The following is a 17258-nucleotide window of genomic DNA, read 5'->3' as shown; positions in this document are numbered from 1 at the left end:
TGGATTTATTTTTGTCCAAGGGTGACCGAGAGGCGGACGTGGACATTATTGTTGAGGGGTGTTGTTGGTCAATCATATTTTATGCATTAAACCAATGGGGTACGTGGTCATCGTGCATAAAATAAGGTAAATATTTTTGTTATGTGGTAAATGGTAGGCCTAATGGAAAATTATTTAATTTCATATTTTGCCTTAAGGGGATAATTATTTTTATATATTGTAGCCCTACGTCCATATCATCAATCAGGAGTAGAGATGATTTTTTTGGTATAGAAACTGTGTTTTCAGACCTTCGTTTATGGAAGGAGCTCTTTTCTAAAATGTTTTCACATTTGATATAAAAAGCATTAGAAAATACACAGGAAAAGTTTCCGTATGGCACCACCACTTTTTCACTCGATATGAAATAATATAGTATCTAATTTACCTCAATGAGATATCCCTTTTTGTAAAAATGAGTGAAAAAGTGGTGGCGCCATACGGAAAGTTATCCAATACACATTTTCTTACGAGAAAATACGTCGTTGATCCATGGTTGATCTAGTATTAGTAAGTAGTAGTAAGTAGTTCTAGTAATAGTATTGCACGGACGACGTATACAGCAGCGTGTGTGTGTGTATGTACATACGTAACATACGTGTAGTAATGTACCCGGCTGCGAGTTCGTAAAGCTAGCACTCTGTTAATTGCGCTGCTCAATCTTGAGATTGCACAACAGATGTTGATTGAGCTACGTACGCCGACGGCAAAGTAACAACGACTGGTGTGAAATCTGCTTTTGTGTTATAAATATAATACACCGTAATGATCGCGGAGGAGCGCTGTCGATCGCGCACCTGAAAACAGCCCCAGAAGCACGGTAGGAGCGCGAGCGCGATCGCGCTCCTCAAAAACGAAGGTCTGTGTTTTGTTTGCCGAGATTTCCTCCAACCACCCCTCCCCCTTTAAACAAAAAAAAAGGTGAAATAATCGTCTGGACTCTGGTTTGTTTCTTACACTTTACAGATCAATTTGGCTAGCTCACGGTTTACATTCGAGTGAGTAGGTGAGACAATGGCCAAAGTACAAGTAACCAAGGACCTGTTTCTGTGGTGTATGTCCGCCATCTACCTCTGCGCTTTCACATCGCTGTACGTCCAAATACCAGGTGAACAAACAATCCCAGATTTCTATCTGTAGACCAAATTAATACACTTCAACTTTAGGTTTGAAAACTTCCAGAACCAGGCGTGCAACTTTTCAGCTGATTTCCTCTTTTTCTTTTCAAAACAGTGCCATAGAAAACTATAAAACACTGTACAAAAGTTAAGTGTGATCGGCCATTCCTTATTTTGCAACTAAAAAGTTGCATACAGTATGCAGAAGACTCTGTCGTCAGCTACATCTCTTTTTTTAAATCTAAAAGCTTGCCTGGTTCAATAATCCATTGCTCTTCTTATCACAAATCACATCCACTGTAAAAAAGAAAATTTTTGGAGAAAATTGCGGTTGCAGTTGCACTGTTTTTAAAACTGCTGTTTCGGAGTCTGCTGACTATTTTTATTTTATTTAACAAAAATAAAGCTGACAGAACTGCATTCTTGCAACTATTTTTTATTGGTTTTGATTAAAACAGTAACAGTCTCACAGTAGGGTTGACTATAATTCATTGATCAATTGTATTGATTGTTTATTGGTTTATTGATCAGGACTGTATTGAGATGCAGGTATCCTGCCGGCCAGGAGTGGCTCTAAATCAGATGGTCGACCCGTCGAGAAATGGTTCCAGAAGAATTTAGATTGGTTTTGATTAAATGGTCTAACAGTAGGAGGGTTAACTTAATGTCATTGATCAATTGTATTGATTGTTTATTGGTTTATTGATAAGGACTGTATTGAGATGCAGGTATCCTGCCGGCCAGAGTGGCTCTAAATCAGATGGTTGACCTGTCGAGAAATGGTTCCAGAAGAATTTAGATTGATAAAATGGTCTAACAGTAGAAGGTTTAACTAATTCATTGATCACTTTATCAAATTGTATTGATTGTTTATTATTTATTGATCAGGACTGTATGGAGATGGAGGTATCCTACCGGCCAGAGTGGTTTTAAAACCAGACGGTCGACCCGTCGAGAAACGGTTCCAGAAACGCCCTTCCCTCATGTGGTTTACAATGGACCTCGGCCTGGAGGCTCAAGAAGGGATGGATCTTATTTGCATATTGGGATGCGTGGTGTCGCTAATCTGCCTGGTCTCAAGACGAATGCGCGACGGCGCCATGTTCGCATTGCTCTGGTTCCTCTATATGTCAGTGTATGAGGTAGGGGGGAGGTTTTCTTCAAAATTTGTTTGGTCTCAAAAGACATTGAAAATAAATGCTTTGGCATCTCTTGCTATTGCATAAGGTTTATCGCGATGCAGAAACGCAATGCATTGTGGGAAGGAATATGGGGCGGTTTCTATGCAGTTTCTGCGACTCGCGCACGCAACGCCTATACTTTGTGTGGGTACAACAGCGCCCTCTCTTGATATTTTGCTATTCGCAATAAACCTTATTATTCTCAATATCAAGCATACTGACAATGTCACCAATGCCACCATCTACTATACAACTCAAACCCTCTTGTGGAGCGTCTAAGAACTCTTCGGCGACTCATTTAGTTCCTTGGGCACATACTTGCCTCGGATGCAAGATGATGAACCAACCAATACACACCAAACTATGGGAAAAGAAGACCAGGAAGGCAACACACACATGAAATGTACAATGCCTGCTTGGACTCATTGATGGTGAAGGAATGCTGCGACCAGACCCAATCGCAGCACTTGCCCTAATCATCAAAGTTAGAGAAAACTTATTGTCGTCTGCTATTAGAAAAAGAGTGTGTCGAGAATCACTTCGGGCATTGTAGTATAGAATGAATTGAATTGAATTGAACTGAATGGTTTATTCATCAAGTATTTATATAACAAAATACATGAAATTTACAATCCAATTGTACAGCAACATACTATTAAAATGTAAAATTGCACAAGTCATACCACAATACCACAATATTAAAAAAGAAACTTGGGGCACATACTTGCCCCGAATGCAAGATGATGGGAAAACAAGACCAGGAAGGCAATACACACATGTTATGTTCAACGTCTGCTTGGACTCATTTCAAAATTTACCCAGTCAGTTACCCTTGTGGTTTATATTGATATCTGAAACAAAAAGTCGCATCCCCTTAAGGTGATCCCCTGGCTGCCACTTCCCAGGTTGTATGGTAATTTGGGTGTGATCCCTGGCTACACGGCAGTTAACGGTTGTATGGCTTCTGACTGGCACCCCCGAACAAAGATATTGACAAAATAGGGACACCGCCAATATAGGGCTAGATAGCTCAGTTGGTAGAGCGCCAGCACGTTAATCCGGAGGTCGTTGGTTCGAATCCCACTCTAGTCAATTCTTTGTTCAACCCCAAAAAAGAAACTCATTAAAATTTATATAAACAAAAACACACTGAAAACAGAAATTTATAAAAAACACACCATTATTCTCATTTAACACATATTTTATTTGTGATCAGGTTGGACAGACATTCCTTTGGTTCCAATGGGACATCCTTCTACTTGAAGCCGGATTCCTCACCATCCTCGTTGCCCCGTTTCATCTAAGCAAATGGCGTCAACCGACCGGCAGCCAGCACGACACGATAACCCTGTGGCTTGTTCGTTGGTTGCTTTTCCGTTTGATGTTTGCGTCCGGCGTGGTGAAGTTGACGAGTTTATGTCCGACATGGTGGGATCTGACGGCTATGGACTGGCATTACGAATCCCAGGTAGAGTTTGATAACCCCCCAAAAAAGTAGTAGTCCCAGCCTATTTTCCATGTCATCCGCCCAGGTAATAGTTAAGAAGCAGGACAGTTCTTTTCAGACGAGCCATACGTTTTTATACTAGTCCTTACTCTTTGTTAACCAGTGCATGTAATGAATTTTAAATGTAATTTTTAGTTAAATGGCGTTTGAAGCTTTGCATGGAGTGGTGGCTCTGAAAAGAGCCGGTTTGGTCTCGACGATTCGAACAGTATACTCTGCTCGTCTTCAAGAGAATGCTGGACTACTGGAGGTGGTGGAGCTTATGTATGGCTGGAGGGATGCACTTTTGGGCGGGAAGGATCGAAGCTGTTCGTTCAAAAGAGATTTTACCCATGGTTGTACCCGCAAGTTTACTATTAATATTTATATTTATAGTTGTTACATAAATAGTATTCTTTTCCTTTTTCTTCCGCAGTGTATTCCCACATCCTTAGCTTGGTACGCTCATCAGATACCACAGTGGTTTCAGAAGCTTAGCGTCGCTGCGGTTTATGCCATTGAATGTGGGACACCCTTTCTGTTCGTCTCCCCGATTCGAAACCTTCGTCTGTTTTCATTTTACTCTCAGGTAAAGATCGTTTCACTCGGTTTATTTCCATTCCAACGGAGAATCAAAATAACTAGAACAAAGAAAAGTAAAGATGAGAATTGGAAATGGGGGCATGACCAGAAAAGCCAAAGCTTGTGGTAGGTTCGTTCAGACAAACAAAAACACAAATGGACTAACATGTACAAGTATAGTGGAGAGTAGGTACGATATTTAACTATTAAGACAGATCAGGCTCTGTGCTTCAGAGGGATGCAACTTATAACTATATATAGGACTAAAGGAGCTAGGGGTTCCATTGATAATAACGCAGGGTATTGACCCCTTGCACGTACGTCACACGTGGCGACTGTCGTACGCTTACCATTTTGGTTGGCAGTTGTGTTTACCTGAAACGCGGAGTCGTCTAAAATTGCGCACTTCAGTGAATAACGCACAGTGACATTGCCCACCAGTATGGCGCATCCAAGATTATTCTGTATGTTGTCAGGTGAACTGGGTCAATGCATGTAAAATAGATCGCTGTTTATGTTCAATGTTTGACCAAAAAACACCGTTTTGGTTTATGAACTTTTTAGTGCTCATAACTCATAAATAAAGCAGCGTGACATCTGTAATTGTCAAAAGTAAAGATTCAAATTTCATCTTCTTCATTATTATTACTTTGTTTAATTACTTTAAGGTGAGGGCTCAATTAAATTATTTGGGCCATCGACCCTTTTCAAAGTGTCCATAGATTTACATTAAACTTACAGGGTTTGAAGATAATGATAGTGGAAAGCTTCCCTTTAAATATTACTTACTGAGGTGCTGTAGTTTTTGAGAAATTAGTAAAAAAAATGTCATGAAAATACGTTTGTAAATGATTACAATAATTTTCGTCTCAACATTATTTTCATGACATTGTTTTACTGCATTTACTTTTACAGCACCTCAGCACGTAATATTTTCAGGGAAGCTTTCTACAATCATTATCTTCAAACTGTGTAAGTTTAGTGTAAATCTGTGGACTTTGTGTTTTTTGTCCTACAAAAGTTACATAGACCCTCTAAGGATGTAGGCATGGGTATCATCCACCAGGAGCTTGGCTGGTTGAGCAGAATGCACCACCTTCCCGTTCTTTTTAGGAAACACTTATCATTAAATTTTGCATCATTGACACATTAATACAAGGAAGGGTTTCTCAACGACTCATCTGGCGTCATTGCAAGAAAAATAAGCAAAATCTTTTTTTTGTTTTTGTTTACTTGTAAACAGATCTTGCTGCAGGTTCTGATCGTAGCAACGGGCAACTATAACTTCTTCAACCTCCTGACTATAACGCTTTGTATTTCGTTACTGGATGATCGGTTCTTTGGTAGAGAAAACACCAGTGAAAAAAGTAGGTTAACTCTATGAGGTTAACATTCAATTCAAAGCACACAAATATATTCTTATATTTAGCGTGCATATCCGTCACTCAGTGGCGCTTAAAGCGCTATAACATACAGTATTTTCCTGCAAGGTATGTGGGACTACGTTTTAATTATGAGACCTATTGTAAGCTATTTTACATATCACCATATTTTACATATTGCTTTGGTGCAATATGCAGTCAATCAAACCACGAAGACGAGGGCAAACCCCTTCTCTTTTGGATAAGTGCAATGGGTTTACGTGCGCTACGCAACACACTGTGCCAAGGGCTTTACGTCCCATCCAAAGGACAAAGCATCATGGTTAAGTTTCTTGCTTAAAGACACAGGTGTCACAACTGGGACTCGAATCCGCACTCTGCTGAACAGAAACACCAGAGTTTGAGTCTGGTGCTCTTAACCGCTAGGCCATGACACGCCACAACAGGTATACAGGTGGACAATTCAAATACATATTTTTTAAAGTCCTTTTTTTTTGGGGGGGGGGGGAGAAACGGCTGACAATTTGATCAGTTTTTTGTCAGGTCTGTATGCTTCATTTGGAGCAAGGGCACCAAGGCATTTGTCTCGTTGGTATAAAAGGGCACCCTATGATGAGGGAATTGTAAGTTTCTACTGGGGCATTTCAAGGGCACCAAGTGAATGACCAGGGGGCATGGAGGCAATCGCCTTCGTTGCCTCCGTGAAGTCTCAGGCCTGGGGTGGGACTAGTCTTATCTCGAGTTAGGACCAGTTACTCGTCCTAACTTAGGACTATCCATGCAATTTGTATATCTCCTAGGACTAGTCCTAACTCTTTGTGAAATCGACCCCCGGACTATAAAATTAGTCTTCCTAATTCTCTTTTATTTTTCTACTGAAGGTGATTCTTTGCTGGCCAGTTTTTCTCGGCTCTTGACCAAGCTCATCTCTTTCGGAGTTTATGCTGGGATTATTTACGCCATGATTAAGCTGTTCACTCTGCGGATCGATTTTGAAAAATATAGCATCGAGTCTAAAATTGGTGAGTGTAGCGTTGTCACTTTACGCCGCGTCTGCCACTTAAGCCTACACATTACACAGTCAACCCTCCTACTGTCTGACCACTCATTATCATCATCTGTGGTTTTGAATGATAAACTATGCCAGCTTGCAATATGATATCATGTGGGTAATGCATCTACGTGTACAGAATACAGTCAACCCTCCTACTGTTTGACCACTCATTATCATCATCTGTGGTTTTGAATGATAAACTATGCCAGCTTGCAATATGATATCATGTGGGTAATGCATCTGCGTGTACACAATACAGTCAACCCTCCTACTGTTTGACCATTCATTATCATCAACTGTGGTTTTGAATAATGGACTACATGTATGCCAGCCTGCAACATGACACCAAAACTGACACAAATCCTTCTTTCATTAAATTTTTTTTCTTTCAGCTTTTAGCCAGGACGGTTTCTTTAAAGCACTGGAGAATGTCATGCCATATACGATTTGGATCGGAAAAATCTCTCTCGGATCGGAAATAATCCTGGCCCTCTGGAGGTTAGTTGCTTGGACCAGGGTTGTAACTAGACCAATTTTAGCGGTGGTCAATAAATGTTTTTAGTTTTTCAAAGTCCACCCCATAAAAAATGGGGCCGTCATTGCAGGTGTCAACCCGTAAAGTGTTATGGGGGCAATAAGTTGAACGGCCCTTTGTCTAGTTGTAGAATTACATAGGTGCGAATCCCACCCGAGTAATATGCCTTTGATAGTGACAGAGCTCAGGAAAGTAATGAGTATTCAGTACTAACACACATCGGTGTATATGGGTAAAACTAAAATTGATATTTTTTAATATCCCCGATGCAATTTTAATAATAATAATAATAATAATAATAATAATTTGGGGGGCTAATCGTCCTTACTCGCAGCTAAGAGCTGAATTGCAAAGGACGCGGCTACAACGTGTTCGAGAAGCAGGTATGCAAGGGCGCATTCAGCTGCCAGCCACATCAACCCATTATGACCACGGAGCACAGCCAAGATCGAACGTGTTTGATTTTTTCCTGAGGGAGGAAAACCGGATTGTCAGGAAAACCCTCGTGGCACAGCAGCGAACCAACGCACAACTCAACTCACATATTATGGCCCCGGCCGGGAATCGAACCGGGGTCACCTTGGTGAGAGGCGAGCGCTTTACGCACAAGCCAACCGTGCCACCCTATTTTCCGTATATTAAAATAATTGCTGCGGTCCTTTTCCCCCCTAGGTGTTTAAGCGAGGAGAAAGGTCTTTTATCCAAGCTGTGGTCGTGTTGTAAATGCTTAGTGATTACTGGCTTAGCCGTCTACATGTTCACAATCAGCCTGGTAGGTCAACTATTTTCATTTGGGTACTTTTTTGTGGGACACAATGTCCACAGATTTACATTAAACTTACACGGTTTGAGGATAATGGCGGTAAAAAAGCTTACCTTAAATTACCAATTGCTGAGATGCTGTAGTGTTTTGAGAAATAAGTAAAACGTAGTTTTTGTCTGTTTTAGCGTGTACAACGTATTAATGCGACTCTCCAGAAAACATTGCTCTGTGATTTTCACTTTTTCCCTCTAAAACATGACTACTAATACAGCTAAAACTTCTTGAGGTAAATTATATTACATACATCTTTATTCACAGCGAGTTAGTATTCATGTCATGGCCCAAAAACTTGGATTTACAAAAGGTATCAAAATCACATGAGTCTCACTCATTTACAAACAGTTAAGGCATTCAATATATAATAATTTTGGTTTTTAAAAAATAATTTTGCCATCAAGGTGCCTCATAGTTTGGTGGACAAGACGGCCACAGCGAGCATCACTCCCGAGGTCAGACAACTACACGACAACGTCCGGAACCTAAATCTCGTACACTCCTACGGACTTTTTAGGAGAATGACCGGGGTCGGAGGTCGTCCAGAGGTCATCATGGAGGGTAGTCATAGTCTGAACTCTGGATGGAAGGTATACGATTAACCCTCCTACCATTAGTGCGTTTCACAAATAAAACAATCCCATGCCCCACTATGCCACAACCAGGCCCGATAATTGCCACCTGGTCATTGCCTCAAAGCCCCTTAATGCTCCAGTAGAAACTTAAAATTTCTCCATATATACTGCCCTTTACCAAGGGGAAAAATGCCTTGGTGCCCTTGCCCTTTCAAAAACGAAGCATACAGGCCTGCACAACTGTGGCGTTTTGAGGCACACACATGCTGATGTACAGAGTAGAACCTTTGCTCAAAGTAACCCCCTCTTGTCTGTTGACTTGGTGGGCGAGTGTGTTTGCCCCCAATTGTTGATGGTAGGTTGCCAAGATGGTAGGTTGCCAAGTAATGCTGCGCATTATTTATGTGTGTCTTGTTCAGTTTAGTTACTGATTTTTGGGGCTTTACTTGTTGTACCTTTTCCCCCCCCCCAGGCATATGACTTCCTGTACAAGCCAGGAAATATCAGCGGTCCTCCGCCTTTTGTGGCCCCCCACCAGCCCAGGTTGGACTGGCAGATGTGGTTTGCAGCGCTGGGGAGTTACGAGCAAGCGCCATGGTTTATCAATTTTGCTTATCGTCTACTGGAAGGGAAGCAAGAGGGTAGGTCTGTACTGATTGATCAAAATCAATCGAAATCCAATCAATCAAACTTGACTGAGTCAATGTCAAACTTGCCTTATGTTTTTTTTTAATTTCGCAGTGTGGTTTTACATTCATAAATATTGTTAAAGGCACGGACACGCTTGGTTATTGTCAAAGACCAGTATTCTCACTTGGTGTATCCAAACATGCAACAAATAACAATAGTAATTTTGGCTCAATTGGTTAACGGAGTAGCAAGAGAATAATAAAAGAAAAAACAACCTTGTTCCACAAATTGTGTGTGCCTTCAGATGCCTAATAAAAGGCTTTAGGCCTAAAGTTTTTTTTTTAAATAATTTAGTGAGAAATTACCTCTTTCTCAAAAACTACGATACTTCAGAGGGCTTGGTTCAACATGTATCAACAGCTCTCCGTTGGAAAGTGTCCTCAGGAAAATCAGCTTTTAAAAGTCAGTTTATTTCAATTTGTTTTCTGTCTGCAGTTTTGGATTTGATGGGTTCAAATCCCTTCCCGGATAAACCTCCGAAGTACGTCAGAGCTAAGCTTTATACGTACCACTATACAACACTAAAGTAAGTATCTCTTGCTATAGACCATGTGAACTTTTTTTACAATAAGTGTGACCTTGTACATTCTTTGAGTATTCTGGCAGGCACAATACTGCACAGGTCATTATGGGAAAGTTGGCATTTTGTGTCATAATTTCAACATAAATCCAAGAATTATGAAAGTAAAAGCTGGACAAGTTTTGAGATGTGCCCCCCTTTCATCATATCAAAAGTTGATAAGAATTAGACAGTGCAATTTCCATAATATATAAGGTTTTATGATTTCTTCCATTAGGCTGTGTACAAATCGTGCCTGCAGAAAGTCCAGGCTCTGTGGCAAATATGTGATGTCAAAGGTCACATCATCTATACACAGAACCAAGTGTACTAGTTATCACCAGATAGCTCAGTTTGTAGAGTGCTGTCACTTTAATCAGGAGGTTACAGGTTCAAGAGCTCTAGGACGTTGTCCAGGCCTCAAAATAACCCAAAGCACAACGTAGCACCATGTAATGGTTTACAAGGTGCTGTGGCAAAACATGCCATTCAAACCAGGACCATCGGGGCGAATCCCTTCTCTTAACGATAAGTGCACTGGGTTCTTTTACATGCATTACACAACTAAGGGGACCAATGGCTTTCTGTCCCATTATCAAAGGATGAAGCAATGGTTACGTGTCTTGCTTAAGGACACGAGTGTCACGGCTGGGGATTCGAACCCACACTCTGCTGATCAGAAACACCACAGCTTGAGTTCGGTGCTCGTATCCGACCGGCATGACCAGAACCATGCTCCCATCAAAATAGAGAGAAATAACCACAGAAAATGACCATTCTCCCTCTCCCTCTATGCTCATTAATATCTTTAAGATCAACTTCTTCAAACTGGTGGAGACGCAAGTTTGAGCGAGATTACATGCCAGCGATATCGAAAGAAACCAAAGGATTGAAAGATCATCTTCAACATCATGGAATAATTCAGGTAATTGTTTCACATTCATTAAGATCAATTGTTTTTTGTGAAGTCGAGCCACGGCGTCAATTTCACAAAGCACTAAGATTCATCCTAAAATGACTTTAAAGGCACTGGACACTTTGAGTAATTGTCGAAGACCAGTCTTCTCACTTGCTGTATCTCAACATATGCATAACATAGCAGATATGTGAAAAATTGCAAGAGATTAATGACAGAAAAACACCATTGTTGCGCAAACCTGCTTTCAGGTGCCTACAAAATATTAAAATAGTTCAGGCCTGAAGCCTTTCAATATTTGGGTAAAGAAATTACTTCTTTCGCAAAGACTACATTACTTCAGGGGAAGCCGTTTCTCACAATGTTTTATACTATCAACAGCTCTCCACTGCTCGTTACCAAGTAAGTTTTTACGCTAAAATTCCGGATTGTGTTTTTGTTTTCCAGGGATCGACCAAAAGCAAGAAAAATGCAGCAACGGAAAGTTTTATACAGTTGTTATTGTCGGCAATACGGAGTTACATCGGGACACTATCCGGACCGATATTAATATTTTCCCTTTTTGTGCCTGCGGTTGTTCTCAGCCGCATCAGTTAAAAGTACTTAAGTATGTTTCAGGTTTTTCTTAAAGGCAGGGTATACTTTTGATAATTGTAAATTTGTTGACAAACAATTTTTGTAACTTTTGTTTTGATGCACTCTTGGTATAGGGCTACAAGAAGATAAATTTTCAAAATTTTCAAAAGTGAAAAGAATTCATGGGAGCTGAAGGTAGGAATTGATATTCCTCTGAAAAAACAGTCTAGATTGTAGGATGGTGGGAAACATGCACCTGGCAGAGTTCCAAACCTGTGAAAATTTTGGCGCAATTGGTCATCGAAAATGCAAGAAAATAATACAATTGTCTACTTTCAGACGCTCAAAGAAAGTTGCAAGAAAATTATAAACGAAAAAATACTCTTGTTGCCTACAAATGTGTGCTTGGACATGTAACATCAACAGTATTCCAGTGCTTTTTATCAAGTAAGTTTTCACGGTCGTTAATTTCAGAGTAATAACCAAAGGTATACCCTCCCTTTAAAGGTATTATTGTTTCAATTCATTTGAATTAAATCTATTGCTGGACAGAAAAAGGCTGAATTTAATGCTTAGTTTAAGGGCAAGGAGTAAAACTTCAGACTGCTGCAAAATTTCACAGCAAAGCTGCTTAGCGACAAATTTCATGCACCAATGATTTTAATTTCAAAGCGCTGCCAACCGTAAGCAAGGAAAAAGGCATAATGATTGATACAAATTTAGGCTTCTGATAAACAGGCCTGCAAGTTTTTGGACTCCCGTAAATGGCCAACCGTGTTAGTTCGCACAGTGAAAGGATAACCATGCAATTTCAAGGCAAATTTGTGTGGATCATTGTATTCTATTTGTAAAACATTTTTCCAACCATATATGCATTTTATAAAAAAACGGTTACAAACGCTTTTAACGTCCGATCCAAGGCAACGTGTATTGCTTATGGATACAGGTGCCACGACCAGGACTCAAACCCACACTCAGCCGATTAGAAACACCATAGCTTGAGCCCAGTCCAATTTCATAGAGCTGCTAAGCACACAAATTTACTTAGCATGACATTTCTTCCTTGATAAAAACAGGATTACCAACCAAATTTCAACGTTATTTTCAGGATGAGCAAACAACAGCTGAATACCAGTAACAAGGAATATGGAACAAATTGAAATTTGGTAATCCTGTTTTTACCAAGGAAGAAATTTCATGCTTAGCAATTTTTTGTGCTTAGCAGCTCTATGAAATTGGGCCCTGGGGCCGATTTCACAAAGCAATAAAATTCATCGCAAGACAAATTTTCAGTATCACCATAGTGATTTGTATTGTGACATAACACTTTACTAAGCAACTGCGATTGATTTGCAGTTACGACCAATTTTAGATCTTTGTGAAATCTGCCCCTGGTGTACAAACAGAAGAACGTATTGCTAATATTAAAGGTATGGCACAATCGGGTTGCAGTTTATTGTGATAAACTTTTGGTTAAAACCCTTCATGTACACAGTATTAATAACAAAATAGTTATGCAAATTCAAACATTTGACTTTTATACATTTCTCTCTGCCAAAAGGACTTTTAAAAACAAACTGCCTTCTGAAATATTTACAATATTTTATACAAATCATGTGTCAGTATGCATTTTTGTATTATTGTAGAACTGTATAATCAATCAATCAATCAATCCAACATTTGTTTCAGTACAAACAAACAATAAGATTTTACAAAGCTTATAATGTAATACATCAAATGCCTTTTTGTACTCAAGATTTTATCTAACGGGCCATAATTGTTTAATCACTGCCAGGGGTATATTCATTCATACCCAAAACCATTATTAAAGATTGGAACACATTACCACCACAGACATGACAGAGTCCAGGGGTGGATTTCACAAAGGTAGTCCTAACTTAGGACTAGTCCTAGGCAATGCTAAGAGATAGGACCAGTCCTAAGTTAGGACTGGTCCTATCTCTTAGCATTGCTAGGACTGGTCCTATCTCTTAGCATTGCCTAGGACTAGTCCTAAGTTAGGACTACCTTTGTGAAATCCACCCCAGTGCCTTTAAGGGAGAAGGCTACAATATCTGAAGTGTTTTAATTCCATGCCAACAATATCTCAGATTACAAAGGTTTTTCAAACTATTAATAAGTACAGTGTACAAGACCAAGTGTTTTTTATTGGTTGCATAAATATCCGGTCATTAAAATTCTAAAGGGTAATTTTCAAAACTTTTGCTGGTGTAGTTTCATATTTCTTGGTACATGTACCTGTAGCTAGTAATAAATATTACGACTGGGACTTTACAGTTTGTTTCTCATTTTGATTCATTTCTTATTTATTCTTTCCAGAAGTAAAGGGAAACTTTTGATGTTTTTAAAGGCACCGGGGCACCTTTGCCAATAGCCGGGAGCATGGTTCTCTGCATGACCAACTGCCAACAACACCTCCCCCAAGTAGAATTTATTTTCGCCAGTTGCAATTATCCACCTATCAATCAATTTCCTTTTTTAAATGGAGTGAGCAGACCTTGGGCTTGTATGCTTTGGTTTTTGAAAGGGCAAGGGCACCAAGGCATTTTCTCCTTGTTAAAGAGTACTCTAAGAGGAATTTCGCCTTCGTTGCCTCCGTGAAGTAGGCCAATAGACCATCTTGGTCATGTTCGCCGTTTTCAATAACAGTAACGAAGGCTAACATTCATTGCGCATGGCACCAGACTATTAGTTCGTCCAATCACAGTTTGGTTTACAATGAGTTGGAATGTAGTAATTTCAAGATGACAACACCGTGATAAATGTTTATAGGGCCTACAATGTAGAAAAGGGAGGAAATATTAATTATTAAATATTAATATTAATATTAAAGCCTACTGTACTGTGCTATGAGCAATGACTGTTGGATTAGCGCCTTATAAATTTAACGATTGATTGATTGAAATATTATTGAGGAAATTGTAATTCTCTTCTGGAGCATTTCAAGGGCATCAAAGCAATGACCGGGGGAGGGGTTGCCTCCATGAAGTATCTGATGGTCGACCTGATGAATTACGAGGTCTATTTTCGAACAGCAGACCACACGACCCACATTTGAATATCCTGTCCTTCTGTGCGTAGTTATGCCTCTCCGTTGCCAGTCCGTTTACAGAGACCACCACAGCGTCTCCAGGAGGTACTTCCCCATCCTTGTGATCTTCCTCTTTATGCTTCCGTAGCAAAAACTTCAAAACGAACCCCTGTCCGCATAAATCGCATCTGTGCGACCTCTCACCCGTGTGCTTCTGATGGTGTATCCGTAGTTGCCTTGCCTTTAGGAATTTTGCCCGCATATGATGCAGTCCGCGATGCCCTCGGTCATGTGCCACTTCTGATAATGTATCTTCAACCGCTCTTTATCAATAAACTTTTTCGGGCAGCCTTTGCACTTCAACAGTCTCTGGTTCTCGTGAAAGTTTCTCCGATGCTGATTGAGGCTGACTTTGCTGCCGACCCAAAGGCCACACCGAAGGCACTGGACAGGTTTTTTTTTCCTTGTGGTAGCTTTCTTTACTGCAACAAAAACATAAATTTACACATGGTTAAAATTACGCCGCCGATTGCTGGAGTCTGACAGAAAGAGACGAAGCCAGGCTAGATGCTTTTGACATGAGATGCCAAAGAAAGATTCTGCGTATTAAATGGATGCAACATACCACAAATAAGCATGTAAGAACAATGACCAAACAGCCCCCACTCACAAACATCATTAGAAAACGCAGATTGCAGTGGTTTGGTCACCTCCAACGAATGGGAACAAATCGCATCACTAAACAACTCTACAACTTGTCACCAACCCATGGGAAACGCAGACGAGGGCGCCCTAGGACATCATGGAAAAATGTAATCCAGAGGGACCTCTCCAGACTGGGCACAGGGGTGGTCTGTAGAGGAGGCAGAAGTGGCAGCTCAAGACCGGTCTATTTGGAAGCGTCTCACAAGTCAGGCAGCCAGTGCAGAAATGCATGATGCTAACCGATGATGATGATGATGATGATGATAACATTGAACTTTAGAGGCACTGGACACATTTGAGGCCTGTTTTGAAAGGGCAAGGGTGCCAATGCATTTTCTCCCAAATGGTAAACAGCACCCTGATGAGGAAATTGTAAATTTCTACTGAAGCATTTCAAGGGCACAAAGGCAATAAACAGGGGGCAACGAGGCAGCTACATGTACCTTCGTTGCTCCCTGAAGCAACAGGCCTTTGTATCTTGCTTGCAGACGGAACCGCCTTCAACTTGCTGGTATGTCATTTCCTTTAAAGTCACGTATAGACACGTTTGGTAACCGTCAAAGACCATATTCACTTTGTCACCGAAGTTGCAGAACAATAATGAAAGACAAAACACCTTGGTGAGAGAGGCAAGCGCTTTACGCACAATTGCCAAATGACATGGAGGTACATGCACATGTAGTCTAGTTGGTAAGACACTGCTCTAGAACTGCAAGGGTCGTGGGTTCGAATCCCACCAGAGTAACATGCCTGTTTTTTTTTTCACAGGACTTGGGAAACTACTGAGTATACAGTGCTAACACACATCGTTTCAGGGTAAAAAACAAAATGAATAACCATGGAGATGTTCGTACAGGCCTAGTTCCTATTATTTCTACCCGGCCCCAAACTCTTCCCTCTCTGTCCTACCTTCCTTCGACTTCTTTTTGGAGGCAGCTTGCTTTCTGTTTTTTTTGGGTGTGGCTTTCTCAGCTTCCGGCTGTACAGGTACACCTGGTGAAGGAGAAATACTTAATAAGGCACTGGGCACAATTGCATTGGTAATTACGCAAAACAGTAATTCACTTATATTTTTCTAGTAAGCAATTAGCATAATAACTTATTTGGTAAAACAAGCAATGGACTCGGAGAGCTGTTGTGTTGAATGAATCAATGATAATATATAATAAAATATTGTGAGAAACGGCTCCCTCTGAAGTAACTAGGCCTATAGTTTTTGAGAAAGAAAAACAAAACACAAATACATGTCAAAATCACAACAATGACACTGACAGTGGCACAATTTAATTGACATTTTTGATCTACTTTCCGTATGGTGCCACTACTTCTTCATTCATTTTTACAAAAAGGGATATCTTATTGACTGAGCAGAGCTGAGGCAAATTACATGTAGATACTTTATTTATTTTTATACCAAATGAAAAGGTGATGGCGCCAAACGGGAACTTTTCCATAAAATTATACACGCAACAAAAACACAAAGTTAAGTAAAGTTTTAAGCTCTTTATTTTATTAGGCTACTATACTTATTAGAAGTTTAGAACTTTAATTAGGTCTCTCGAAAAATGTCATGTAAGTTTGAAATGCTATTATTATTGACAAACGATCGTTTCCCTTTGGAAGACAAATTAAAACCCCAGGAGTCAACATTTAATATTAATAATAATACTGCGTACATTTGATTCAGTGCGGAGGAGAGCTTACTTACTTTTCGATTCTAGACGACATCAGTCACACATCCACTGACCGGCCAGTAGAGTTTTAGAAGTGAAGCCCACACACCTGTAATGAAACCACTCGATCGCACAATCCCCCGAATCGCACCCGATCATCTTCTTCGTAGCCCTTGAACTACAAATGCAAGAAATGGCTGGTTCGTCATCCTCTTTTTGTTTGGGACTGACTGGTGGTTCTTCCTCGTCGCTACTGTCCGTGCTAAACACGTCAGAAAAATATCTGACGTCTGATCTGTAGAACAATCTTCGGGAAAC

The 17258-nt window shown here is 40.3% G+C and overlaps 2 protein-coding genes across 2 annotated transcripts in view; one reads left to right on the top strand and one right to left on the bottom strand.

Moving 5' to 3' along the window:
• Positions 1–17258, bottom strand: part of LOC117305054 (condensin-2 complex subunit H2-like) — a 33476-nt gene extending 16218 nt beyond the window's left edge. Inside the window, exons 1-2 of the mRNA XM_033789765.1 lie at positions 16976–17258; positions 16177–16260 (exon numbers count right to left, since the gene is read on the bottom strand). The gene's annotated coding sequence lies outside the window, so the exon portion shown is untranslated. The remainder of the gene's footprint in view (positions 1–16176; positions 16261–16975) is intronic.
• Positions 44–12341, top strand: LOC117305052 (lipase maturation factor 2-like). Its single transcript, XM_033789764.1, has 14 exons — positions 44–126; positions 1006–1147; positions 2046–2299; positions 3555–3806; positions 4261–4413; positions 5650–5773; positions 6670–6810; positions 7235–7340; positions 8050–8149; positions 8599–8784; positions 9242–9410; positions 9895–9985; positions 10832–10943; positions 11382–12341. The coding sequence occupies exons 2-14, from the start codon at positions 1054–1056 to the stop codon at positions 11529–11531; spliced, it is 1932 nt and encodes a 643-aa protein (XP_033645655.1). The 5' UTR covers positions 44–126; positions 1006–1053; the 3' UTR covers positions 11532–12341.

The sequence above is a fragment of the Asterias rubens genome, chromosome 22 (assembly GCF_902459465.1).
Source record: "Asterias rubens chromosome 22, eAstRub1.3, whole genome shotgun sequence".
NCBI classification, from domain to species: Eukaryota; Metazoa; Echinodermata; class Asteroidea; order Forcipulatida; family Asteriidae; genus Asterias; species Asterias rubens.
Note: the sequence above shows the minus strand (reverse complement) of the source record. Positions and strands in the feature narration are given on the sequence as shown.